General features: G+C 46.6%; 1 protein-coding gene across 2 annotated transcripts in view; it reads right to left on the bottom strand.

Annotated features, from left to right (window-relative positions):
• GNAO1 (G protein subunit alpha o1) overlaps positions 1–25,983 on the bottom strand; it is a 146,830-nt gene that overhangs the window by 49,987 nt on the left and 70,860 nt on the right. For both annotated transcript variants that reach the window (XM_064459282.1, XM_064459280.1), the window contains exon 4: positions 734–894. In XM_064459282.1, the coding sequence (XP_064315352.1) occupies positions 734–894 (161 nt within the window). The remainder of the gene's footprint in view (positions 1–733; positions 895–25,983) is intronic.

A 25,983-nucleotide genomic window follows, 5' to 3' on the forward strand; every position in this document is an offset into this window, starting at 1 on the left:
GCTGTGATTGAAATTATGAGATGAAAAGCTTTAGTTTCCTTGCCCAGGTGGAGGCAAAGAGATTGGATGAATTATCATCAGAAATGGGTCTGAACTGAAACTGGGGAGGCACTCAAGGTTTCCTCAGAGCCAGAGCAACTGTTTAATGGGTAGATGTCCAGTCCTTATGACGGGATGAACCAAAGACACGGATTCAGACAATCACCATTTAAAAAAATCTGCATGTGGTCCCTAGCAGCAGAGATGCCACCAACTATTATGAGAATAATGCAGTGCCACTGTAAAAGCAAAGATATCCCTTACCCTTGGTTGTAATCCAGCTGCCTATCAGTACAGTGTGTGACTATCAGAAAAGCTCTACTGCTATACAAAGCAGGTGATCACACCCTTCTGTTATCTTTCAGCCAAATGAAGAAGCCATCAGCTACATCCATGTGTTGGTCTGCCTCTGCGCGCTAGATCAGTGCTTGTAGAAACCTACCTTGAGCTGTCTGGGAACAGTTCGGCAACCTGGCCTTGGGGTCACAGACCTGACCCCAGACTGGCCAGAGGGGACATGAATGTCCTGCCTGATCCTTTCTGCCTTGCAGCAGCCTATGACATAACATGCGTCCCAGTCTGTAAGCAGAACTGTGTTCAGGTCCACTGCTATGAGGTCATCAACTTTAGTTAAAACTTTAACAAGCCCAAATGCAGCTTCTTAACACGAAAGACTATGGACAGGGATACTCACTATTGGGCCGAGTCATTAAGCTGATATTCCCGGGACCGGTTGAAGCATTCTTGGATCCCAGAGTCTGCCCACAGCCTCATCATAGCCGACAGCAGCTCTGGAGAGAAGGGCTCTGTGTCTTCCATCCGACTTACGACATCGCAGACCATCTTGGCATCAGCCTGCAGAGGAAAGAAACAAGAGGTCACATAGATGCTCAAGGCAGAATTGGGAGCCAGAGATTTCAGAAACAGTTTGCCAAATCGTCAGGAGTAAAAAGGCTGCATTTCTTGGGTGGGGCTTTAGGATCCACTCTGTATGATCTATCAGAAAGGGCAAAAGGAGGATGGAGCAAGTAAGCCACAAGGAAAGAGGTCATTTGTGCAATCCACCTCACGTCAACAAATATTTCCATTCAGCAGACAAACCAGTCGGCACTGTGTATGTGTGGAGCTTCTTGGGAACAGAAAGAAATTCGTATATGTACAAGTATATTTTAAATAGTTAGCAAAGCGATGCATACCCTGTTTTAAGCGAGTGTGTAACCTTGCTGAAGTAGGGGCCGTTTGTATCAGAGAGGACAGCAGAAAGGCTCCAGAAACAATGTTTTTCAGATGCTGGCTTATTGCTTTTCCTGAATTCTTGTTCTTTGCTACGAGCTCCTGCTAGAGGGACTAATTCATGTTAACACAGACCACCTTGGCTAGTTGTTGTGCTTTATGACTCAGAAGGAGAGGAATCTCCTGTGGCTAAAGAGTATGGCAGTGAGGGCAGGGCCAGCTGGCCGTTTTCAGATGGAATCTTTTTTGGTGAGAAAAATGTGATTCTCTGGAACAGCAACTTTTCCTGAAGGATAGTGTTCTGACATAACTCAGGTCTGGAAGATGTCTCAGGTTTAGGATGGGAATGTCTAGACAGCCTTGAATAGCTGGGTTCAGCCGTACTGTAATAGTCCACAGTGGCTCATTTGCGAAGCAGGACACCCAAACTCATGAACCCCTCTGCTTTCTTTGCAGTAACAGGCTCTGTCCCATTCCTCTGCCCTGCCAGGTGCCCCACTCAGGTTTAGCAGCTGTGATGGGAACAGCCCAACTGCTGATTGGGTTGCTCTCCCTGGGTACCGCCTGACCACTGGGGACAAGATGTTACAGGTTTTGTGGCAAAGCAAGCAGATTATTTCTTAGGTCATGGGTACAATTAAAAGTGGAGGAGTGCCAATGTTAAAGAGCACCACAATAACCTAACTGCATGGGTGTGAACAACAAGGTGTATGACATGGCCTGCATGTCCAGGATCAAAACTCCTCTGCAGTTTCTCTTTATTGAACACTGAAATTGTTGAAAAATTGCAGGGCACCAAACTGCTAGCACTGGAGACTCAAGCTGCTGGAGATTTCAATGCTCAGAGAAAGAGCTTCAAGTCCCCTGAACATCCAGTCTTTACAGGCTGAAGAAGTCTCAGTACTGTATGGAGACACCATCCCATAAAACTTAATGGGGTAGAGTCTTTATGCTTTGAAGACTTTATGAACATGAAGTCTTGCAGAATATTTAATTTCATATTTTAGTGCCCAGGAAATCCTCCCAGCCCTCTGTACAGACTCTGCTTGTTTTGGAGAAATAGTACTGGTGACTCACACCTCAAAGCCAAGACAAATGAAGAACCTTGAAGGGTTCAGCTAATTTCAAAAACTTGTTTTCTGCCCCAGAGTGCTTCATGAGCTCAGTGAATATCTATAAATCGTCAGTATGGTTTGCCTGCCCTTCTGGAGCTGTAATTCTGCTCTTTTCATGGACTCTACATAACACAAAACCTGCTAATGGCTGGTCTGCTCAGGGCTTCGGGCCATTTGTGGATGGGTGGTGCAAAAAAACCATCCATCCTTTCATTCAGGTAGGCAGGAGGCCTTTCATATGTTATCTTGACTATTGAGAGGGAGATTATAGGTGTAAGTTACAGATATGTCCATCTGTCTGTGATGGCAAAGCACATTGAAGCTCTCCAGCTGTTACGGGCAAGGTCTGGGCTTCTTCCGAGCTTTGTGGGTTTAACCGCAGGTTACTTTCTGCAAAGCATCAGAGGGAACAGCACGGTCAACACATTTTCTGTGCTGGGAAATAGCTGCCTCACTCTTTCCACTACTGAGATTTGTGGCACTCCCGTGATTTAAGATCCAACACAAGAGGGTTTGAGCAGAAGACATAGATGAACAGTGATGACAGGGCAGAACGGGGGTGACCAGGGACAAGCATCTCTGGCTGTTGTTACCAGGTCTGCTTGGGCCAGAAGTGGGGCTGAGCTTGTAGGGCAGGGGATTATTTTGGCACATGCTGCAGTCACCAGAGGTCCCTTTTGGGGATGGGAGAGGTTGCCGTCCCGCAGTGCAGGCAGCTGCCTGCAGGGCAGACTGAGAGTCAATAGGCTGGTGCAGGGCAATGGCTGGTAGGAAAGTTTATTGCTCCTGCTGAATGATAATAACAATATGCCAGACTTAGTTTTATTTTACAGAGTGAACCATCGAACGCTCAATTTTATAGCCCCAGAAAAAGCAGGTAAAATGAGTATTTTTAAAAAATACTCCTCCTCCCTGCCAAGGATGAAGCCCCTCTTTCAAGGAGCATGGGGCCTTCCAGGAGTTCAGGCATTTGTTAGATGATTTAACGAGCAATTAAGGATCCAGGAAGAAAAGATACCCCTTTCTTTTCTCACTCTCCAGGCTGCATCTCAAGCTGGGAATGACATTAAAATCTCCAGCCCCCACCCTGGGCACAGCAGGTAGATTTTTAAATACTGCCTGATTGACTTTTCCCTTCCCGCCTCCCCCAGGTCTGGCACTCCCGCTTTTCCCGAGGTGAGAGGAGCTGAGCCTCCTGCCATGCTCTGCCTCTGTACTGAAGCCAGCAATTAAATAAAGCAAAACAAACCAGACCAACCAGCCCCCACCACACCCCTGCCTTGCAGTTCCCATGCGATGGGGTTTTTGTTAATGAATATCACAGTGGTATTTCAGCTACCTTGGGAGCTAAAAATAGGCAGCACTCTGCCCCTGGGATTGCTGGAAGGAGCCACAAAATGGTGCAGGGCTTTTTCCTCCATTGCTGCCTCTGCATTTCCCCAGCTGCTCTGTCTCCCATCCCCTCCGTACAAGCTGGCTGGGAGGAGGACAAGGGGTTGGGCTGGTTTCCTTCAGGCTGGTTCTTGTCCAGTAGGATCATCCCAGACCATCCCCACAGCTTTCCCATGCATCCCACTGCCACTTCCCAGCGGCTTGCATTTTCCACAGCGGGTCAAACCCTAATCCCTGAGCTGATTGCCTTTGCATTGTTTGTTACCAAGAGTGGGATTTGTTCAGCTCTGTGTCACTCTGGAATGTGTCCACCTGCAGCGGGAGAATTGGAGCTGGCTGGCTGGGCTTGGCTTGGGGAAACAGCTGAAAAACCCTGGGATGGGAAATTATACAACCAGGCCTTGGCCATCAAGCTAAAAGACCAAATAACACCTTGCTAAAGAACAAACCTCCACACCAGTCAGGGAATGGAGAGGGTTTTATACAACAGTGAAATCCATAGGCAGATGTGAACAAGAAGCTTGTAAACTTGGCAGGAAGTCAGTGTGCCTCCTTTCTAACCCTGGGTTTTGTGTCTACCTTTGTACCAGACACATGGTATAAATCCAGTTCATAAGGGGATCTGTTTTCTCACTAACCTGGACATAACCACAGTTATTTAATTGTCTCCCATATGTCACTGTCACCAAGCACACAGGCTGTGCTCAGCAAGCAAACTTGTGACTTTGCTTGCAACAGCCACACAGCCCGATTAATTTGTTACCTTGCTGGAAGAGAGAGGGGTACTTCCTAGCAGCCTGACATTACTGGCCGTTATGTTTGTCTCTGCAAGCTAGTTATTTTTCATCACACAGATATAGATCACCCCTAATTACTTGTTCCTCACCACCAGCCATGATCTGTGCCTGCAAAGGTACCAGCAGAACTGCTCCTTCCCTGCCTGTCATAGAGTTGCACTGGAGTGGGACTTGGGTCCCCTTCTCTCAGACCACCCAGGATAAATCCTGGCTCTGATCCTTTGAAGTTTCCTGGACATTAACTAAGGGACCTTTTTTTTTCTTTCTTTTTCAAAAAGGAGTAGTTTTCTGGAAAGGCAGAATTTAAGGGAAAGGCAAAGCCTTATGTGAAGCTATGTGGTACAAATCTGCCAACACCTACAGGGCTGCACTGACTTACGTGCACGGGAGAGCGGACCCAGTGTGTCATATTGTACCATGCTTTCCTTTTGGTGAACTAAATCCCAGTAAATATAATTTTTGCTGTTATTTGCTCTGATTAATCATACTTGTCACTCAGCCTATCTCAAAGGTTAAGACTGGGGCATTTTCCTTTGGTGGCTGGTTGTACTCAGAGCTGCATCTCAGAACGTTTCAGAAAATCCATGCAGTGGGGGGAAGAGACAAGCATTGCATTTTTCTGGCAGTGCAAGACAAATCAGAGGCACAGTACTAGTTATCAGCAAGACAATCCTGTAGGACCTAGTGCACGGTTGAAAAGAGTAGTGGCCATCACCAGCCAGGAACCTGAAGGGAAACTGATGTCTTGAAAGAATTCAGCATCCACAAAGGATGTCCCTGGAGAGAGGCTTCCTTGGGGGACCCAGATCCTGACCTCATGGCACAGAGATACGTGCCTCTGCTATTTCAGTGAGAAACAAGGTCCCATAACTTGGGGGCAGAACATGGCTCATAAACTGAAAACCTCCTCCTAAGATAGCATCTCAGAAATCTGGACCCTGCTTCACAGCTGAAGTACGGCTGCATCACAGCAAAAGCCAGTTATTTTTACAGCATTTGCAGCCTGAATGAATTCTGGAAACAAAGCAGAGCTGGTGAATATGCCTCTTCCAGAGACATCCAGGGCTCAGCTCCAAGTCCATACGAGTTTTTGTAGATGCTGAATAAGAAGTTACATGTATGACTCTCCCCCTCACTCACCCTCTCTTTCTCACACATCTGTGTTTCAGAGCTGACCTCTGAATCTGTGGAAATCTGTCTGGCATGAAGCAGCTGCTGTGCATTGCAGCAGAGACAACCTTCTCCCTTCCTCCTCCACCTTTAGAACACTTAACTGAGGCTTCCCACCTCTGCTTGGCATTTGGTTTGCTGGGCATGCAATCTGAGAGAGACCCTGGAAGGCACCAAGCTAGTAAAAAATTATCCAGTGGCTTATTCAAATCTATCCCTTTAGAGAACACCACAAGGTGGTCACCTAAACTGCATCCCCTCTGTCCGCACTCATTTGTCAGTGGTGGATCTGGAAAGCTCCTGACACAGGTCCCAGTTGTCTGGGAAAAAGTGGTTTATGCCAATGCAAAGCTCAGCATGGTGCTCTCTAGCAATTTGCATCACAGCAAAGATAAGCCTAACAAATTAAGTTAGAGATGGTTGGCAGTCCACAGCGTCATGCTAGCCATCTTCTACCCTGTTCATGTAAAACAGCTCACAAAAAGGTTGGTTGGCTTGGGTACAATGCCAAAGGGCTGCTGTCTGTCTGTGGGCAGACAGACAATTTTTTACAAAAAACATAACCTGACAGCCATGGTGACATGCAGGTCTTTCCTCCCAAGGTTGTGGTGTCTGGCTAGCAATTATTAAAGCCCTGGTTTTCATAGCCTTCTGGAGCCAAGATGGTCCCATCACCTCCGACTGTCTTGGCCAAACAACTTCTCTGTGTCTGGTACTTGGTCTAGGATCTCTATCCTGAAACCTTGTTACTGCTGTGTTTTCTGTCTGCAGCTTTGTATCTGGGGAGACGTTGAGCAGGACTGATATTATAGATTATTATGACTCTAAAGCAGGCCAGTTTCTTTGTATTTGGTACAACTTTTGTTCCTACCCATTCTGTATCATACTGCAGCTGAACAAATAAAATTTGCTAGCTCTTATGTGCATATAAACTTATTTCCCCCTCCTACAACACATACACAATAATATTGCCTGTTTGCTTGGACCACTGACTATCTGGCAATCCAGGGACTGGGTAATGCACAGACTAGGCTAAGACCATGGATTGCCAGTTGGCCACCACAATTGTAAGGGTTCCTACAGCCCTACGTCCTGCCAGAAATAGTGCTTCACTCCCCAGAGAGGTGGGAAAAACCCTACCACCCAGCAACACAGAACTCAACCTGCAAGAGGGATGCCACTGAAGGGCAAGTAATTTCCTAAATTTCCTTTGTACTAGGATATCATAGGGTTCTTCCCTGTTCTTGAGGAGCCAAGAAGCACTCCTGAGCTGGGTGAGACAAACACGGTGGATAGCTGACCTGATTTTTCCAAGCAAGGATGGGGAAGCCAGAAAGCATGTGTTAAATGGTCTCAAAATAGGTCCTGACCCACTAGCTGCAATAGAAGCTGAGAAAATGGCACTCTGTCTGTCCCAGTCATTTCTAATTCAAGAAGATGGCATCCCTGAGAGACCGAGAGCCACTGCAAACTCCACCAGCGTCCCTCTGAGGGAGGATGCTTCGATGGGTTCTCTGTCCTACAAGCACTGAGCAAAAGGGCTGGGTATGGGATCTGCAAGCCCAAACATCATCCCTTGCTGATGACTTTCAGGCCATGCAGGCACAGACAGCACTTCCCACCAGGGAGGGGATGAGAGAGTCACAGATGGGGGACATTAGCCCCATGGCTTCATGCTCTGCAGGGAAGAGCTTTGCCGCGGTGCTGAGGAGGAGGCTGGAAACACATAAAGATGAGAGAACAAAATCCTTGCAGCCTACTGCCCTTCTCTTCCCTGTAAAAAGCTCTCTGCTGGGTAAAAGTCCATAAAATGTAACGGCACTGGAGTGTTGCAGTAGATGGCAGGGAAATGCCTGATATCCCACAGTGGGAGAGCAAATGGGGAAGCTGTGTCAGCTCCGGGCACTTGTAAAATAAATGGCTATTTTACATTCATTGCAAAGTGGATGGCTGAGGATGAGCTGAGTGGGAGTGATGGCGATTCTCTGAGAACTCACTCCGGGTTTGGGAATTACTGACAGCTTTAGCCTGCATGTCTTCCACTCTTCAAATGTCTTTAAGATTTTCCACACCAACATCCCTTTGGGAGACTGTATAATGGTGGCAGGGCAGAGGGGACACGGTTTCCTTCCAAGCTTTCCCACCACAATGGGGGAAACAGGCTTTGTCTTTGGAACAGAAAGGGAGAGCAGTCCCTATGGTGGGAGTATTCCCAGGACAAAGCTTGATTTTTTTTAACATCTCTGGCTAAATGCCACTTGCGTATGATGATTTATAGGGCAGTGACTTCCTGCTGGGAAGCCATGCAGTGCTGGAACCTAGTAATTAGTTTAATGCTCAGAGCTTGATGCTGAACGGTGGGTGCTAATCTCCACTCTACAATTAATCCAGCAGATTTATCAGTGCCTCGTATGATGAAGGACTAAGTCACTGGGTTACAGTGATCTGTCCCTGAAGAAAGCAATAGTGTTTCAACCAGGAAGAGCCTTGTTTCATTTTATGGTCCTATTTTACTTGGTGATCTGTGTTGAAGATACACACTTAAGAACAAGGTGGAGAGGAAAAATCCCCCCACCCTGCCTCAGTCACGCTAAATTTCAGCTCCCTGTTGCCTCTTCTTCGTAACCCAAAATTGGGTGCTCTCCACTGAAACAGCTACAGCAGTTGGTGGGCTTGGTGTCCATACCCAAGCCTTCTGCCTGACACGGTGTCTCAAAGCTATTTCTTACGTTGCTGGTGTGAGAGCAGGTATCACAGCAGCCAAATAATACTGCATTTTCCACTTGGCAGCAGAACGGAAAAATTAGGTGGTGTGAAAAATCATCTTGGATCAAACATGTTGCCCTGCATTCTTCTGTGGACCCAAAAGCCTCTGAAAAATTTTATTTCACATCCAGCCAAAGCACTTGCCTTGAGGTCTACCAAAATATTTTGGTTTGTTTCTAATTATTTCAGGGCTCAGTATTGTTATTTTAAATGTAGGTCAACTTTCAAGCAGAAATTTTGTTTCCAAATGAAAAGTTGGAAAAATGAATGAAAACAAAACACTTTGACCTTTCAGGAATTCAAAATCCTTTTTAAAAATTCTCCAAATTTTCACATAATTTCCTCTTGGTCATGAATACCTGTAGATTTTGACAAATGTTTTTGTTTTCTTTTAGTGTGTTTTTTAGAAAATTCATCAAACATTTCTGTCCAGGTCTAGTGATAAGTACAAGAACTTTCTTATCCGAAGTTCTTCATTCACTGCTTATTTGCTGTTTTAATTTGGGTTCTCACCACCTCAAATTTTCTGGTTTTCAGTCGTGTACTCTTTCACCAAATGTCTTACAAGATGACCACCACTGGGAGCAGATGAAGGGATTTTCCTTAGGTTTGACCTGGACATTACAGGAGCAAAATAAGGCATGTAAAGTCTGACACACGACCAGGATACAGGTACTCAGGGCAAGAGGACACACTGGGACTGTTGTTTAAGAGCTGTCCCAGCAATTGGCTCAATATTAACTAAAGGGGTATCGTGTCAGACAGCGAGGGCACTTTGGGAACTGAGTTTCTTCTGCAAACTTAAGCAAGTTTTCCTTATTTGCTTAAAGAAGTACTCTGTGAAGAGGGACCTCAGAAAAGACAGAAGTGCTTTGCCTCACCCAGCTTTCTCTATCGCACATTGATATTTTCCGGGGAACCTCTGAAAAAAGAGGTGATGGAAGTATGCAAATGGAAGTGTGCAAACCTGCAGTCATTTTAGGGCTGTCACTGGCACCAGTACCCAATGCAGATACTCAAGAAAGCTGCCTGAGCAATGCATATGCTTACTGCCTTCGCCTGCACTGGTTTGATAACGTTTTGCTTTTTGGTCTGTGGCTGCGCACAGCCAGTGATGGAGCCACAGGGTGACCCCAGAGCCCTCTGTGGTCTCAAGAAGCATCATATTAACGCCATGAGGGGATGGGTTGAAATGAGACATGATTCATTGAGAGGCTGGTTAGCAAAGTTTTGCCCGTGACTTATTACTACAGCCTTCGTTTATCTTCCCTTCCTCTTAGCTTCCAGCTGCCTGTGAACCCTCCTCTGCAGGGAGGACCAGGATTTCTAAGACCAGGTATGAAGGAGCATTTGGCTGAGGCCCTGCTGGGTGTGGAAGCTGCATCTGATGAGGCTGAGGGTAAGAAGTGGCTCTCTGAGGTGTCTGTGTCTGCCTAGAAGGAGGCCCAGAGTTCAGAGTGGATGAAAAACAAATTTGTTGCTAAATCTCTCCTGTGCTGCTGTACCTCCAGCAAAATCAAGACTCAGGTGCTTATAACAGGCTCAGAGAAGCTCTGCCTTTGATCAGCGGAGATTACAGAGACTAACCTCCAGCAAGTTCCTCCTTACCAGAGCTGAGGCACTTCACACACTAACAGATTTGCTTATATATTGTTTCAGGTTGCTGCAAAGAAAAATTGTCCTATATTTTCCTTACAACAGCATCAAGAAAGCTCCCCAACCCTTTGGTGAGGTGAGGACGGGAGGAGGAAGGAGAAGAGGAGAAGTGAGAGAGGAGGGAGGGGAAGGAAGGGGGGAATCTGGTGGGTTGGATGTGAGCATTGCCATTCCAGGGGAAGCTGTTCTCGGGGCTATTAACAGGAACTTTTATTTATTAACTGCTCTTTTCACAGAGAGTGGATAAATGGGACCTCAGGTGCAGCATTAGATGACAGGATATGCCATAAAATAAGAGGCTGGCAGAGAAATACCTTTAGAATGGCTTAACAAGGATAGGCACAAATAGGCTGTGGGCCCGGAAGAAATCTTTGATACTGTTGTGTGTATTTATTATTTATTCTTCTGGCACAAATATAGCTTCAAAGAATGTCAAAAACAAAAAGCCCATAACCTGCTATAGCTGGATTAGTACTACATCTCTGTAACCAGGGCATCATGTAATATTGACAAGGAAAATCAGCAAAAATGGGGAAAAAAGCTCCTGGCATTTATGACACTTGTGAGGATGAGGCAGAATTCCTTGCTCTGGTGACGGTGCACCAGAAGGGATAAGAAAATCTGTGAGCATCCTGCTAGCCTGGGCATCTGTGAATCTCAGCTATGACCGAAAATGCCACCAAAGAGCAAAGTCACTCCCTTGTGTGTAATCCTATGTGATACATATGGGGAGTATGTGGATTCCACCCTAAAATATTTTGCTGCCATTGCAGAGCACCTGGAACCCCACAAGATGGTGGGGATGGCACAGCACCTGTCAGTCGTTGGGAAGGGAAATAGCTGCAACATCTCAAGCACCATGGTCGAACCTCCCCATAGCTGTGACCTGGTGGAGTTCACCTCTGTGGGTGTGATGCTGCCAGACCTTGCCTGCCATCTCTCAGGCCCATCCTATTTCAGTGCTTTCCTTCCTTCATTCCTTCCCCTCTGCTGCTCCCCTCTTTGTGCCAGCCTCCCTGGCTCAGCAAGTCATGCAGCCGCTGCAGCTGGAAGCCCTCCGTCATGGTTGTACAGAGCAAAGGACTGTGTTGACATGAGAAACAAGGCATAGGCTTAATACTGCATTTATTATTTTTTGGAAAATAATGTATATTCCCTTTTTTCTGGAATGCTTTTGCTGGCTTGGAAATATTTCAAGTGCCAGCAGGGGATTAGGGAGCTTCTTTTAATCGGCTTTTGTTTTGTTTCTTTTTTTACCTCTTTGCAGAAGAAGGAATAAAAGCCTACTCCGAAATGTTCTCCATGGAGGAATTGGAATTTGGCAGTCTCATGTAGTGATGCCTCTGGATAAGGGGAAATGGGAACAGTGCAGCCTCTCACTGCCTCCCAAAGCCCCCTTGCAAAGGGGTCAGACCTCTCCTGCAGACAGATTTGGGGAGGTGGAGCTGGCGTGCTCCAGCTACCCGGCCAGGAGCAAAGCTCAGGCTGGGGGTCTGCTTATGCTGCCCCGACTCGACCTGCAGCACAGAGCAGAATTGACAAGAAAACCTCAGAGCAGAGATTTTCATGGTTGTCTAAAGGGTCTGGAAATCCAATTTCCTCTAAAATAAGTAGACAGGGCCTATAGCTACCATGTACAACTCAGCAGCAGCATGTGTGGTAGTCCCTCCATTGCATGGTTGGTCAGTCAGAAAGTGAGAAACCCCGACAAACCCAAATGTCTGCCATTCTTAGTTCCTCTTTTCTTTCCCTTCTCTGTTACTTTTGCTTTTCCTCTCCCGGCGATCCTCTCTCTTCCTGCCTGCAGCCATCCCCAACCGCAGGATCAGCCCTGCGTGCGCAGCACTCTCTGGAGATGCCATTTCTCTCACAGGCGTTCAGCCTGTGGTGCATTGCAAAAAAACATCCCCGGCGGAGTGAGCGATGCCAGTAAGACGCTTGCCTTCCCTCCACCTCCCAGGGCTACTTTCTGCCTTGGCTATGAGCCTGCTGCATCTTTGTGTGGTTAATAAAAATAACCCAAAAGTACTCGGGAGCAGACAGAGCAATCCCAGAGACTCCAAACATCTAAGGGGCTTTGTTTCCAAGGCAACATCTTGTCTCCTAGCTGCAAAAGGCCACGGGAATGAAGGCAGCCTATGGAAAATGAATAGCTCAATGACAACAACAAAAAAAAATCTGCTGGGGAGCGTACCAGGGAGGGAGGGGTGTTTGTAGCGGGGGCCAGGAAAGAGCAAAGCTGAGCAAGCCAGGACTAGCTGCACAGAGCATGCAAAGGGACAGGGTGCAATTTATCTCATGAGAAGCACAGTCCTGCCCCCATTGAAATGCACAGCACCACTTCCACCGACTTAATGGGAGCAGGGGAGCTTGCACGAATCAGCTATTCTTTTCTTTTCCCCTTTTTTTAACCTACAGTGTTTGAAGATTCGAACTGGTTAAAAATAATCCGTTGTCCGAGGCAGAGCCTTCCTGGGTCCCAGGAGCTTTTCAGCCAGGGCTGCAGCATGCTATTGATTTCAACCACCCAGGTTCCCACCCCAGGAGGTGCCTCCTCCCCTCCACACCCCAGGGCAGCGAGACGGGAGGTGCCAGAGTACAGGAGCATCACTCTGGCTCTTTCCATTAGGAAAGAAACATGTTTTCACGCATTTTTAAGGCTTCCAGGGCTGTGCGGTATGTGAATAACTGTGTGCAAGCCAAGCTGCAGAATCAGATTTTTCACTATGGCTGCAATGATGGCTTTGCTCCTATGGCTTTTCAAGCTAGCTGCCCGGATAGCAGAATAGCAGACTTGAGGTTTCAGGCACAGGGGAAACAAAGTCCCCTCTGCCCAACACGTCCCACCGGTGACACCCATGGCCCCTGTCTGACAGCACCCTTCCTCAAAGAGGGCAGGTGGGCAGGTCTGTGGCTCCACCGTGTTGCTATTTAACATGCACATTGCCCTTACTTAAGTGACTGCCACAGTAGAATGCCTGAGATAATTGATGGGGTTCATAACAGACTGGGAGGGGAGAGGCTCCCCAGCGCCAGCCGAGACGCTTGCCTGCAGACGCCCTGCTCTTGGTTTTCCTTTCCTTTGCGTCTGACAGGAACGCCTAAAAGCTTGGGATTGTGATGCCAAGGGAGCTGATGGAGCTTCTCCTCCATGTCCCAGGAGATGGCACAGATGCCCTGGGAATGTGACAGGCATTGGGTCAGGAGCTCCCCTGGAGCTGGCTCCCAGCTCCTTGGCAGCACAACCAACACAGAGCTCCCAAAAGGGGGAGAGGGGGAGGAGGAGGGAGCCTGGGCATTTCCCTGGGGTGGCCAGGAGGGACACGGGACATTGGTGTGTGTTGGTGCTGGTCTCTGCCCTGGGCTGGAGCCAGCCTCGGGCTCATGCCTCTCCCTCTCCTTTTCCTCAGAGGCCCTTTGGGATGATGATCAACTCAGCCATTGATGTCCACCTGACGTTAAAACATTTTATTTAACTAATGTCTTTCCTTTGTACCTTCTCTCAATCAATACCATGTGGGCAAGAGGTAGAGCAGAGGGAAAGCTGCTGGGAAATGCTCCCCTTGCACTTTTTTTTTTTATTTTGCACCCTCTGTTGTGGGCAGAGCAAATCCATCCACAGGGATGGACGACTGCTATTTGTTATTCATCTTGCTATGCTACTCAGAGCTGTATCTGAGCAAGCTTTGAGATGATGTTTGCTTCTCACTCCCTCTCCTTGAAATGGTTTTAATTTAGCTTAGCTCCAGGGAATACCTCCCAAATTGTTACAGTGGAGCAAGGCTGGAATTTGGCCCTTATTGCCATGCCCTGGCCACTGAGATGGAGGGATGGCTCTGCCTCCAGTCATGTGAAATCTGCCTGTGCTTCCCGCACAGCAGGCCTGGCTGCTGTCACCACATCTGCCCCACCTGGAAACCAAGCCAGACTGGGCATGCGACAGGCCCCCTGCCTGCAGTCACCAGCTGCAGGGTGGAGGGCAGCATGGGAAAAGCTGAGGAACAACCAAGCTGATGTGTCACTCTGCTTCCCCTCTTCCTAGGGGACACTCAGTGGGGGCAACCCTGGATGACTGTGAGGTCCTGGGGCTTGGGGATGTACTGGCAGGGACGAGACTTGATTTTAAGAATTAGGAAAGCATGGTACTTGGACATTTGCATCAAAACCAGTACAGCAATTTTACCCTCTTGCTCCCAATTCTTCCTTCTTACTACAAGTGCGCACCAAGTAAATTGCACGCTTGATAGTTTTGTGCCCTAAACTCCTTTGCAGTGTTCCTGGATCACCTTTCACTGCCATAACTTTCATCCTTACATGGCTGAACTTCACTTCTATGTGAAATGATTCCCACAGACCACATCAAGTTGTCATCTGCAAATACTCTTTCAAAGTGCTCAACCCTACTTCAACATGACATATAGTGTGTGGTTTGTGCTACCCTCTACAACTAGCTCTCAAAATAGTTCATAATATTGATACAGGGGTTGGGATTTTCCAAAGCACTTGGTATAGACCTACCCTGATTCACACCAGGCTCGGCTGTAGATTGTTATCAATCTGGAGCAATTAATGTTCCTGAAAATCCCATCGCTTGGATTTAACAATAGAGAAAATAGACTTTGCAGGATACATTATTATTGGCTTGTTAAAAATTTCTCACCTAGACGTCTTTAAAAATGTATCTGCTCAGGTAACTAATGGCATCTGCATGGACAGTCTTGTCATGATGTCTGAATAAATAAATAGTATTGATTTATATTGTAATAAATTTATAGAATAAATTAGAGCTAAAATATAGCCAGCTGGGTGACCAGCTACCTCTTCAGAGTATTTGCTGGCTGATTCCTCGTGTTGTTTTAGTTTTTCAAGACTCATGATCAGGAGACAATACAGCCATTACCCTTGGTCCTAACAGGATCATGCGCTGAGCACCCATTGAGGAGCACCTGCTGAGGAGCCTGGGGCACTCCAACCCCTACCTGAAAACCCAACTGCCCCTTAATTTTCTGTACCACCTTTCTGCTTCAGTTGGCTTAGCTCACTTGCTTGCTCTTGGCAGACACACACAGACAGGCTGGCTTCCAGACCCACAGCCCAGGGATAGACAATACATGCTCACATCTCCTCCACAGATGAAAACTGTCAAGCTTTCAACTTCCCTTTGAGCTGCTATCTTCAGAGCAATAGGTCAAGCTGGAAATGCATTTCCAATCTGTGTTTGCCTACCAGAAGAAAGCTCTTCATTGCTCTTTGCTGCTCCTTGCGATCTACAGCGTTCAGTAACGAGGCCATTCATGGAGCAGTGGTATGTTCTTTTGTCCCTGCCAAAACTCTGCTCCCTCCTATTCAGCTCAACAAGATGTGAAGCCCCTGGTGCTGCCAAGCGTCCTTTCAGCTGCCAAAGGAGCTCATCAAACGAATAAAAAAGCCTGGTGCCAGGCTCCATTCCCAGCTCAAAGCCCACGGATACAATACCTGCCGGCTGGACTGGTCAGCTCTGAGTGGCTCCTGCTCTGCCCATCCCAGGGCAAAAGCTGCGGGCTCCACCATTCCCCATCTGCATTACTGCTGCCTCAGTTAGCCCACGTTGGAAAGCTGCTGCATTGATCCTTCTCAAGGCACACCACAGCCTGTACTTGTTAGTCATTTATTTTTTAAAAATTCCTTTCCACAATGCCAGTTTCCTATCTCTCCCCTCATTTCCCACACCGAGGAGAAAAGCCTCACACTGTGCCTTTCACATCCCCATGGCCTGTCAGTGGGCAGCAGCTTTGAAAGCATCTTTTTTGCCTCTGTTTCAAACTCTACTTGGTCAGAAACAACAGAAAACTGTTGGTTTTCAGTATAAATACGTCAAGCATCGTATGGTTCACTCTCCTGTAATGCTGTTTCGTCAGCGATGCTTGTTGCTGTCTGGGCAGCAGGTGTAAACCAGCATTGCTGTGCTGGCTCTGCTGCTGCTCTGTACTGATTTACACCAGATGAGGATGGGGTTTGGTTTTGGCTGCACCCTGATCTTCTTCTCTAGGGCATTCTCCCATGTCTTCATTTTCAGCATTGACATTAAGTATTTAGAGCATAAAGTGACTAATTTGCCTCTCTGCTGCCGCTGTTTTGAGGCCATTTGGGAATTGCTGAAGTTATTTGCCACCTACAGCCCAGTGAGTTTAATAAAGCAATCATACGTTTCTGTACTTCTCTGGATCCCAAATAACTTCGTGCAAACTACTTATTTACCTTGGAGCCACCACCATGCAAACGGCTGGGAGGCAGTCACCACTGAGGTTAAATACAGGGGCTATTGAACAGCCCAGTTACCATGCGTACGAGTTTAGGATGGGAGGTCAAAAGGTTGCTTTGCCAAATGAATAACACCAAGATATCTGTTTCAGCTGGAGCTGCTCCAGTGCTTTTGGCAATTCTAGAGCTCACGACACTGTGAAGAATATTTAAGGAGACACGCTTTGGAGGTTGGCCACTGTGCCACTGTAAATGCCTCTCTGCTCTCATAAAAAAATGCCAAAGACCCTTCAAAGGTTGCAGGCAGTCAGCTGCTTGGGGTTGCATCTCTCTAGCCGGTGCTGGGCACCTCTTGCTGAAGTGAAAAGTAGGCCAGCCCTGAGGTGGGGAAGGATGCTCTGTGCTTGGCAGTCCTGTATCCCTCCTCTCTGTCCTTGCTGGAAAAGCCTGCTTGTGTGATCTGTCCTTGTGCACACTGATCCTGGCTTGGTCTGAGTTGCTGGAGGAGAGGGCAGCCCTTGGCACCACTGTTTCAAATGACACCAGGCTGGTGGTGTAGCTGATGCACTGGCTTGCCAGTGCTCACAAGCCAGGGAATGGTGCCACAGAGCAGGAGAACATGGCCTAGCTCAAGGGCAGCACAGTGCTCCCCTGGCCCCAGACACAGCAAATACACACAGGGCTGGTCATTGTCAGTGACCGTGTTGGTGCCGTATTGCAGAGGAGTCAGCACAGCTACTCCTGTTGGACCTTTTGCTCATGCCGAACCCACTCTCATGGTTACCTGTCATCGAACCTGCAGTGCCAAGGTGCCACGTCTTTGGCAATCATGCCCCACTGAGATGGGGAGGTGGTACAAGAGCTTTCCAGCAGCTCTGCTCCCAGTCCTGACATGGGAGGTAAAGTGGGGACATGCCACTTGTGGGCCCACGTTCCCCTCCATCAGAGCCCATCCTTGTGCTGCAGCAGGGCCCCACACTGTCTGTGTTTTGGCTCATTCTTTAGCTCCATGCAAGGCTCTTCTGCTCTCTGGCTGGACTAAGAATCATATGGCTGCATCTGTAGCTAATGCTCTGCTGAAGCTCCGAGAAATGAGTCTGTCTCCTTCCTCTAGACTCCTCAGCTGAAGGGTTCATGGTATACAGCCAGCAATGTTCTGTCAACCCAATTTCAGTTTATTGTCATGGTTCTGGTGAGTCTTGTCTTCAAAATCCATCTGCAAGCTGTGCACGTTGCTGGGCTAGGGATAGCAAACTCCTAAGGCACCACGTTCTGCAGCGAGCATCCTTCTGGTGCTGTGGTGTCAGGTGCTGGTCCCTTTCTCTGCCTGACTTCAATGCACAACTCTGAGCTTTGCTTCCTCCATGGGAGTGCTAATTCCCCTCACCTCACCCTTAGTCATGCTACTTTCACCTGCCCATCCATCCCCAAAACAGAGTTTGTGTGATGTGATATCTCCACCCACCCTCACTGCACCTCAGTAAGTTTTTTTCCTCTTCTTCCTTCTTCGTTTCTGTGAGAAGCCACACAAGACCCCCTCCAACATTAGGGGCTTGTGAAACAAGTGAAAAAAGCCTGTGCATAACCTACACCATGAAACTCTCCATCCCACCCCACCACGCCAGCCTGATGGACTCGTAATCTAGTAAGTTTTTCCATTTTAATGTTAACTGTCCTTATCCCCCAGCTGGGGTAACAAACACTGGCAGGAATTTTTGTGTTCGTAAATATTTCCCTGCTGCTGTGAAGAGGCTGTTTTTCCCTCTCTGTATCAGATGAAGATGGCTGGTCTGCCAGCTCGCCATGTAAATTTAATAGCATTCCAAAACCTCTGTCCTACATAAATATGAATGTATTTCATCCAGGAGGAACCTGTTATTGAAGGAGCTGCGTTGCTAAATCATTCAGAAGGTTATTGTTTGAAGTACTCACAGTCAACGGTGTCTTGGCTATTACTGCTCAAAAAGGGAGGGAAGGTGGAAGAAAAATGAGTGGGGATCATGGAAACCTCTTTAAATTAAGGAGCTTACGTGCCAAGATCAACAAGGTATAAACGGGGCACTGACAACCAGCAGGTCTGGCCCAGGAGGATGGGCCAGCTGCAAGCAGCTCTACAAATTATTCACTGGCAATTGCTTTCTTGCTGCTGCCCTGACTTATTTACACTCCAAAAGATTTCTGAAGTGTGTTTATTTAAGAGACATGAATCCAGAGGCTCTGGAAGGGGAGAGGAGCTTTCTAAAGGAATCTGGCCCCGCCACGACACAATTCATTTCACCGATTAACCCCTCCACACGAGGAAGAGGTGGGAGCACCCTAAGTGCATATGCATTATGCATTAGTGTGCCATGTCAGGAAGTTCTGATTTGATGGAGGCTGAAGCTTAAAAGACAGTTCTGTGCTTTTCCTTACTCCTCAATGCCATGCTGGAAGATGAGGTGATGCTGTGGGGGTGGGGGAAAATTGGGGGAATGATAGCTCCTGTGCCCAGACACTGATTGCCACAGTGCAAATAGAAAGAGCTTCACAGTTTGTGAAGGATGTGTGTTTCCCTGACGTTAACGTCTCTTACCAAATTCAAACGTTTCAACTCCCCTTTAGTAAATTCCCTACTTTCTCTAAACAGCTGTGTGTCATCAGTACATGGAAAGCACCCAAATCCTCATCTTCAGCCCTGTTAAGAAACACAGTTCTGGGTACTGCAAGGACTGAGAAGGCACAAGGTCTGAAGAGAGACCTTGCACAGACACTGTACCTTCTTACTAAGCTTGTAAAGAAGCAGCTGACAGAGCTCTGAGTTTCTAAGTTGTTTTCAGTCATTTAACTGATGATGCAACTGTACATATATCTGCATCTGTCTTCTACTCTTTACTGATTCATTGGTTCCCTGAGCAAATGCTTAAAATTAATTTGCTTTTTTTACACCTACAGATTGCAGAAGCGAATGAACTGCCTGTGCAAGTGTTGTGTTTTAAGATGTTAGTCCAATCTGTGGGAGGGCAAAATTAGGCAGATGTTTATCTGCCTATAATAAGTTGGGTTCATACTACATTTAGCTATAAGGGAGAAAACTTTACACCCTGTAAAAGTGTCTTTTAGGTGCATGTGCCTCACAATCAGTAACCCTTATGTGCATTTTGGAGACGCCCACAATGGACATCGTTCTCCTAGTTCTGGTGCAAGGCATCTAAGACTGGTGCCTGGAGCACCCTGGGTCTCTGGGGTTACCAAGGGATGACAATGCCGTATCATTTTGCTGTTGATCCAGCTCCAGATAAGAAGTGGTTGTTTTCCTGTTGTTTTGCTCCTCCGTGTGATGCTGTTCAGCACCTTGTAACACCAAAGGGTTAGGACCCCATCTTCTTTCCACTTTATTTCAGCTGCATGTATAATTAATGGGAAGCACCCACTCTGATGCTGCCACTGGAAAGGCACCTTTGACACCACCTAGTCTGGCCACACTCAGGCACTAGAGCAGCATGTATTCATTTTTACGATGACTGAAATACGTCCTTCATTTCTCAGTGTTCAGAATTTTGATTTTTGGCAACAGGTTTTCACACTCAAGATACTCCTCATGCATTGCAACATGGCAAAGCTATTAAAAACACAATTTAATTTTGGTCTCGTTGCTGATCAGTCCAGTGGGAATTCTCACTTAATCAAACTTTAATGTAAATTTCAGAAAAATCAGTAATTGCTCCTATAATTGAATTTTCAGATTATGTATCAAAGGAATAATGCCATGCATGGGATAAGCAGCAGGCTGCCTCTGGAAGCCCGAACATCTGAAATGGAAAATTCTGCAGAACTTAAAGATTTGAATATACTGTTGGAGAGCTAAGAATAGACCTTATTATTTATATCGTCAAAGGAAGCGGCTGAAATCACAGAGATCTTCAAAGAGTAAAGATGCTCAGACAGTTATGCCCAGGAATCGCGTTCATGGAGCTGAAGTGGAAAGCTACTGACGTCTCAGCATAGGCACGCTGCTCCCAGCGGGCCCCACGGACCAGATGGCATTTCATGCAGAAGAGAAATGCCAGGCTTTTCCCTCCTGGAAGACACACTCAGGGTTATCTTCCAAGTACTCAAGTAGGGAGCGCGGAGTAACTCGCCCATTGCAGAGATGTCTTGTGCCCCACCAGGTGCATCTCCACTGTGCTGAAGTGTCTGTGTGCTCTATTTGTCCTGCATGTCCAATAGAGAGCTTTATTTTAGAGATTCATTAGTGTTTTTCCATTGAGTTATTCTCCAGGTCCAGTCCTTCTTAGAAGTTGATTTCTGACTGGATGAGAGAATAAAATAAAACAGCTAGTGGGAAAAATTCAAAACATCCTTTTAATTAAAATTAAAATAAAATAGAGGCCTCATAGCCATAACAGATGATTGCACTTCTTTAAAGTTCACATACTTTGAAAACTGCCACTCTCTCCTGGGACCATGACAGCAACACTCAGCTTCTCCCGTACTTCAGACGCTTTCAGGCTCAGAAGTGGTTCCAGAAGTACAATGAATGCCTGCTTTCAGTCCTTGTTTAATTTTTCTCTCTTTCCTCCCAAGTATGTTTCTTGTCTCTCCACTGTCACTTTCCACTTTCCCCTCTTGTTCCCCATCTCTCTAACTGAAGGTGAACATCTCCAACCCCGAAAAGTACATAGATGGATGGGTCCTGTTTCCTCTCCCTCATGGCTTGCAGTTCCAGTGGCTTTGGTGAAATTGCTCCTCTTTATGCTAACATACAAAAGAGGAGAGTCAGAGGCCATGAGCCTGCTCCTCCGCTCCTCCTGTGCCTGTGTGATACCTCCTTCTTCCATCAACAGGTGTGAGATGAAGGTTGGAGCGTGCCCATCAGCAGGACTAAGAAACAGATGCTTGGTAGGAAGCATGCCTGCAGCCCACTTCAAGAGGCTCAGGTGCCAGATGAAGGATCTGCTTTCTTGGGAGAAACAAGCAGCGCCAAACACAAACTGCATCCAGGACTCCCCTCTGCAGAGGAAGGGAACAGGGGCTGTTTTCACACTACCTACCGTGGGTGCCTGGCTAACGTGCCACCAGCCTTTTTGAGGAATGGTAGTCAGCACTTGCAAAGAAGGTGATCACTCAGCACTCTCATCAGTTCGGGTGTGGAGGGAGAGAGGATGTTCATGCTAATTCAGGCTTCTTTTTTTCTTTTTTGACACTAAATGTCTATTTGGCTTTGCCAATCCCATGTCCGTCAGAGCCAGCTGGATGCTGGGGTTTCTCCTCTGTGCCATGACAAGAAGTTACAGTGATTTTGTAAAAGAAATGTGCCAACAGATTTTGGCAGGTGGTTCTCTCCATGCTACATTTAGAGAGTATTAAGTTCTCTCACTTAAGCAGTATCAAATGTTTAAATTAATGACAAAATATCCTCTTTTAATTTTTCCCTTTAATTTTAATTTTCCTCTCACTTCCACTTATCAGCCAAGCATTGCTATTGCTATGTAGCAAAGATTAAGACATTCAAACTGTTCTGTTCAGCTTTTCACTGTGAAGAATTCCAGCAGAACCATTTTCCCTGAAAATCATGGGATTTTGAGAAGGCTGCGTTTTGAGACAGAAAATTACTTCCAGGGAAATAAATAAAATTGGATAGAGTGCATGTGCTGGCATTAGCTCAGCTCCTTCCATCTAGGGGAAGGGGAGGTATTTTTAAATTCATTCACTTGGATGTGCAGGAAAAAAAAGGGCTTTGATTTGTTCCGATTATTAAAATGTCAAAAAATATCAGTTTCCTGTCCATCATTCAGAGTGTGTTTGTGTCAGACAGCAAGAAGAAGGAAAGTTTATCCTTGAACTGTAAGAGAAGACCATGAAACTAGCTATCTCTAGCTGCAAGTGCCACTTGCTGCTGCTGGGCTTGGTGGTCATTCCCATCCCATGCACAACCACTATGCCAAGGGTAAAAGCTTACAGAGATTGTGGACACATTCATCTGCAGATCCATTAACCTTCTGCTAAGAAGACCAGAAATTCTGTGCTAAATGATCCATCAGGCAGCTTTTGCTGATAGCATGCATTTAAGTAGCAACAGTACCTCAGGTACTCTTGCCCTGATGGGGAAGAACCAAGTGCAGCACCTGTGTGGTTTTGTGGTGGAGATAGGAAGCAAACCCTGGCTTCACCCTTTGGTATTGCAATGGTGATGCCAACCTAGCATGGAAAGAAAACATGTTCCCCTTTCCCCATGCTTTCCCCATCTACTGCATTTCAAGTGTGAGATGGGTAAACTGAAAAGGGTCTATAGGGGTTTAACAGTCCACAGCATCCTCAAAGGGTAAGAGGGAAGGTGTAGGGCCAGGAGAGCTCTTCTGCTGCTCAGGTTCCCTGGCTGCTGTTGGTACCAGGCATTATGGGAGGGAAGGGGTAGCTGTGTAGCTCTGAGACATACGTGTTGTGACAGTGAGGTTGGCAGCCCCTTCTTCTTGAAAGCACTGATGGAAATCTAGCCTGAAAGGAAGTTTCAAAAGGTAGGTGAGAAGGAGGTGGTTTGGAGGCGATGATGAAGTATTGGTGGAGGGAAAGGATGCTCCCAACAGCACATTACTTTCCAGAGTGATATGTGTAACATCGCACCCCAGGCAGCACCAGGGATGTATCCGTACCCAGAGCCAGCTCTTCCCCCATGCAGTTCACACAGCAACCATGCTTTTCCAAGAAAATGTCAGGGGAACATACCGCTGTGATGGCCTAAGTTGCATTCATTCCTCATACATTCTGGGGGAGCATGATAAAGATAAACTCTCCTAAGTTACCAGGTAGCACATGCACAGGGGAGCACTACTGGGTACATCTCCACAGGGCACACACACCCAGGAACAAAGGCTGTCTGAGCCTCTTGCAAATACATATCTCATAAAAACAAAGCACCGAATCCACTTTATAGCAACCTGCAGGTTTATTGGAAGGAATAGCAATAGGAAAGGCAGGTGAACAAGGGTTAATAAAACCAACAGATATTTCCTGTACCAGCACAAGCAGGTTGGACAGAAAGGGTGGGATTTACGAATCGCATCTGTGGGCGAGCACACATCAGTCAGGCAGGCTGAGGAGCAGCCCCTGTGCTAAAGATGCTCTTTCAAACATTTTGGGCCCCGCCTTATCAGGGAACACTTCTTCAGGTGATTACACAGCCAGTACTACTCATCTCCTAATGATGGTTAGCAAAGCCACATAAATGGAGAGACTGGTGCACCAGGAGGGCTTTTATTCTGGGGGACTGAGGAGTGCAGGCTGTTGGAGAGAGGAGTAGATGCAGGGGAAAGCTCACAGTACGTCTCTCATGCTGACTCTGATAACTCAAGGGCTTTATGTACTCGAGAGGGTAAGTCATGTTCAAATGGAGCAATTAGGGCTTCTGTTAGAAAATCCATACTCTGCTTTAAGGGGCTTCTGATAAGCAATAATAGGATATTAGCGGAGTACAGAGGGGCTCTGAAGCTCCTGACAGCAGTTATTTTCTTTAAGATGGAGCTGTTGATAGGCAACCAAGTTACAAGTTGGAAGGATACAGCTGATGTCTTCTCTCTTTCCTTTCACCATCTTCCTTCTCTTCTAATCCTTTTAGACTATCTACATGCTCCTTCAAAACAGTCACCTCCCTAAATCCAGAGAGGAAAAAATGCCCATTTTGTAAGGATTACCCAAGCTATCTGCCCCCAGTCAATTCTGCCTGCAATCTGCCTGCTCTTTTGTCCAGCCAGCTGTTTGTCTGGAGGCAGCTTTCTGCCCTCTCCCAAAGCAGAGCAGGACCCAGGTCATGGCTTTGAGACTAAGAAACTAAGTCTTAGACACTTTTCTTTGGGAGAGGAATAATCTCTGTCACCCTTACAATAAAGGCTTTTCTGGGCTCTGGCTCAACTGGTTGGGCATTGCAGCAATGTAGGAGCTACTTCTGATTTTAGGGTTCCTGAAACTGAGAGCAGTCAGGAGCTCAGACAAGGAGGAGAGGGAAATCTGAGAAGTGTGAAATCTAAGCCCTAGTATTGCTTTTTTAAAAGTTCCTAAATAAGAGGAAAATGGCAAACTGTACCATAAACTAGAGGCTGGTCCCTTGGGAACTCCTCGGACTTTGACTTCGGAACACAGAGCTTCCCTTTGCAGCTCATTTTTGCTGTTAGTAACACTATTCAGATCTTGCTTTGTGTATGTGCACTTTCCCTGCTCACCTTCTGGAAACATGAAGCTGTCTTGCCAGCCTAAGGCTGTTCAGCAACCCATTGGCCAGGCTGAGCCAAAATCCCCTCCGTCAGACAACCCCATGACAGTGCCCAAGAGTGACAATGATAAGTGCTACAGGGAGCATGCAAACTTTACCATGCCCTAACTTAAGGCGTTGTTACAGGCTGAAAGTCCTTTTTATCTGACTTAAGCTTAATTGCACAAAACAATAAAAGCTTCCACCCTCGCTCAGTGGCAGCTCTTGTACTGATTGATTCAAACCCTAAGTGCTTCCCATCCCCTCCAGTGGTACAGAGGATGGTGGATTTGGATCCAGGTATCAGGATCTCTGAGATGGCAAACCATAAAGGCATGTAACCTTTCAAGCCTGCTAGGCTGCTCTTTTTCTAATGCCTGTGTATCGATGGTGCAAGGCTTGAAGTCTTGCTGGTACTGAGTCACTGGGAGGCAGAACTTGGTCTGAAACATACTGGAAAACAAACTGACCTGACCATATGACTCAGTGTGCGTGTATATGTAAGCACTATATAAAATTTCTTCTTAAGGTCAAGTTCAAAAACCAGAAGATTCCAGCATTGTGAAAAATTATTTGAAAGAGTTAGAGGAATAACGGGAACTTAGCTGAAAGACACCTGGCCTTTTCAAAGGCAGGAGAATCTCAGGATGTGGCCACTGAGTGGGCAAATATTGCAACAGCCTCAGATGCTCAGATTCTTTCCCATACAGTATCAGGCAGGTGAGTGTGAAAATGTTAGCAGTGACCCTGTAGACCACCAGCATGGAGCACTCCAGGAGAGACCACCTACAAGGACAGAAAGTCCCACGGTCTTTTAAACCTTGCTTCAAGTTCCCAAGTTAGTATAGCAAAGACAAAAGGGGAAGGGTAAAAGTTGTGATGTGTGGAGGACAAAAGGCAGAAAGAAGGATACAAACACAAGACAAATCAGAGTTGAGTACTCTTGCTTAAGGAACATACTCTGATGGAGTTTTTCTCTCCCTGCCAGCCAGGCATAAGCCTAAATTAAAACTAGAGGATGTTTTTCACAATGCAGTTTTTTTTTCACCTGATCCCATCCCATTACTGGTATCAACGATGGGTAACTAATATAATCAAGAGACTAAGTACTAGAATGAAGCTTGAAATAAAGATCAGGCAAGCAAAACTTATGGGAGATGGGAATGGCCCCTGAATATTTGGACAGCTTGACATGATTTACCTCATTGGGAAGAAGAAGGCTGAGAAACCTAGAAGAGAAGCTATAGGGCAGCAAGGAAAATTAAACAGCAAAAGAAGTTTATTGTCTGCTTGTACACATGCACAGCATCAGGTGAAACCACAAAATTTCAGGTTACATACCTCATTATTGGTT

The sequence above is a fragment of the Phalacrocorax carbo genome, chromosome 8 (assembly GCF_963921805.1).
Source record: "Phalacrocorax carbo chromosome 8, bPhaCar2.1, whole genome shotgun sequence".
NCBI classification, from domain to species: domain Eukaryota; kingdom Metazoa; phylum Chordata; class Aves; order Suliformes; family Phalacrocoracidae; genus Phalacrocorax; species Phalacrocorax carbo.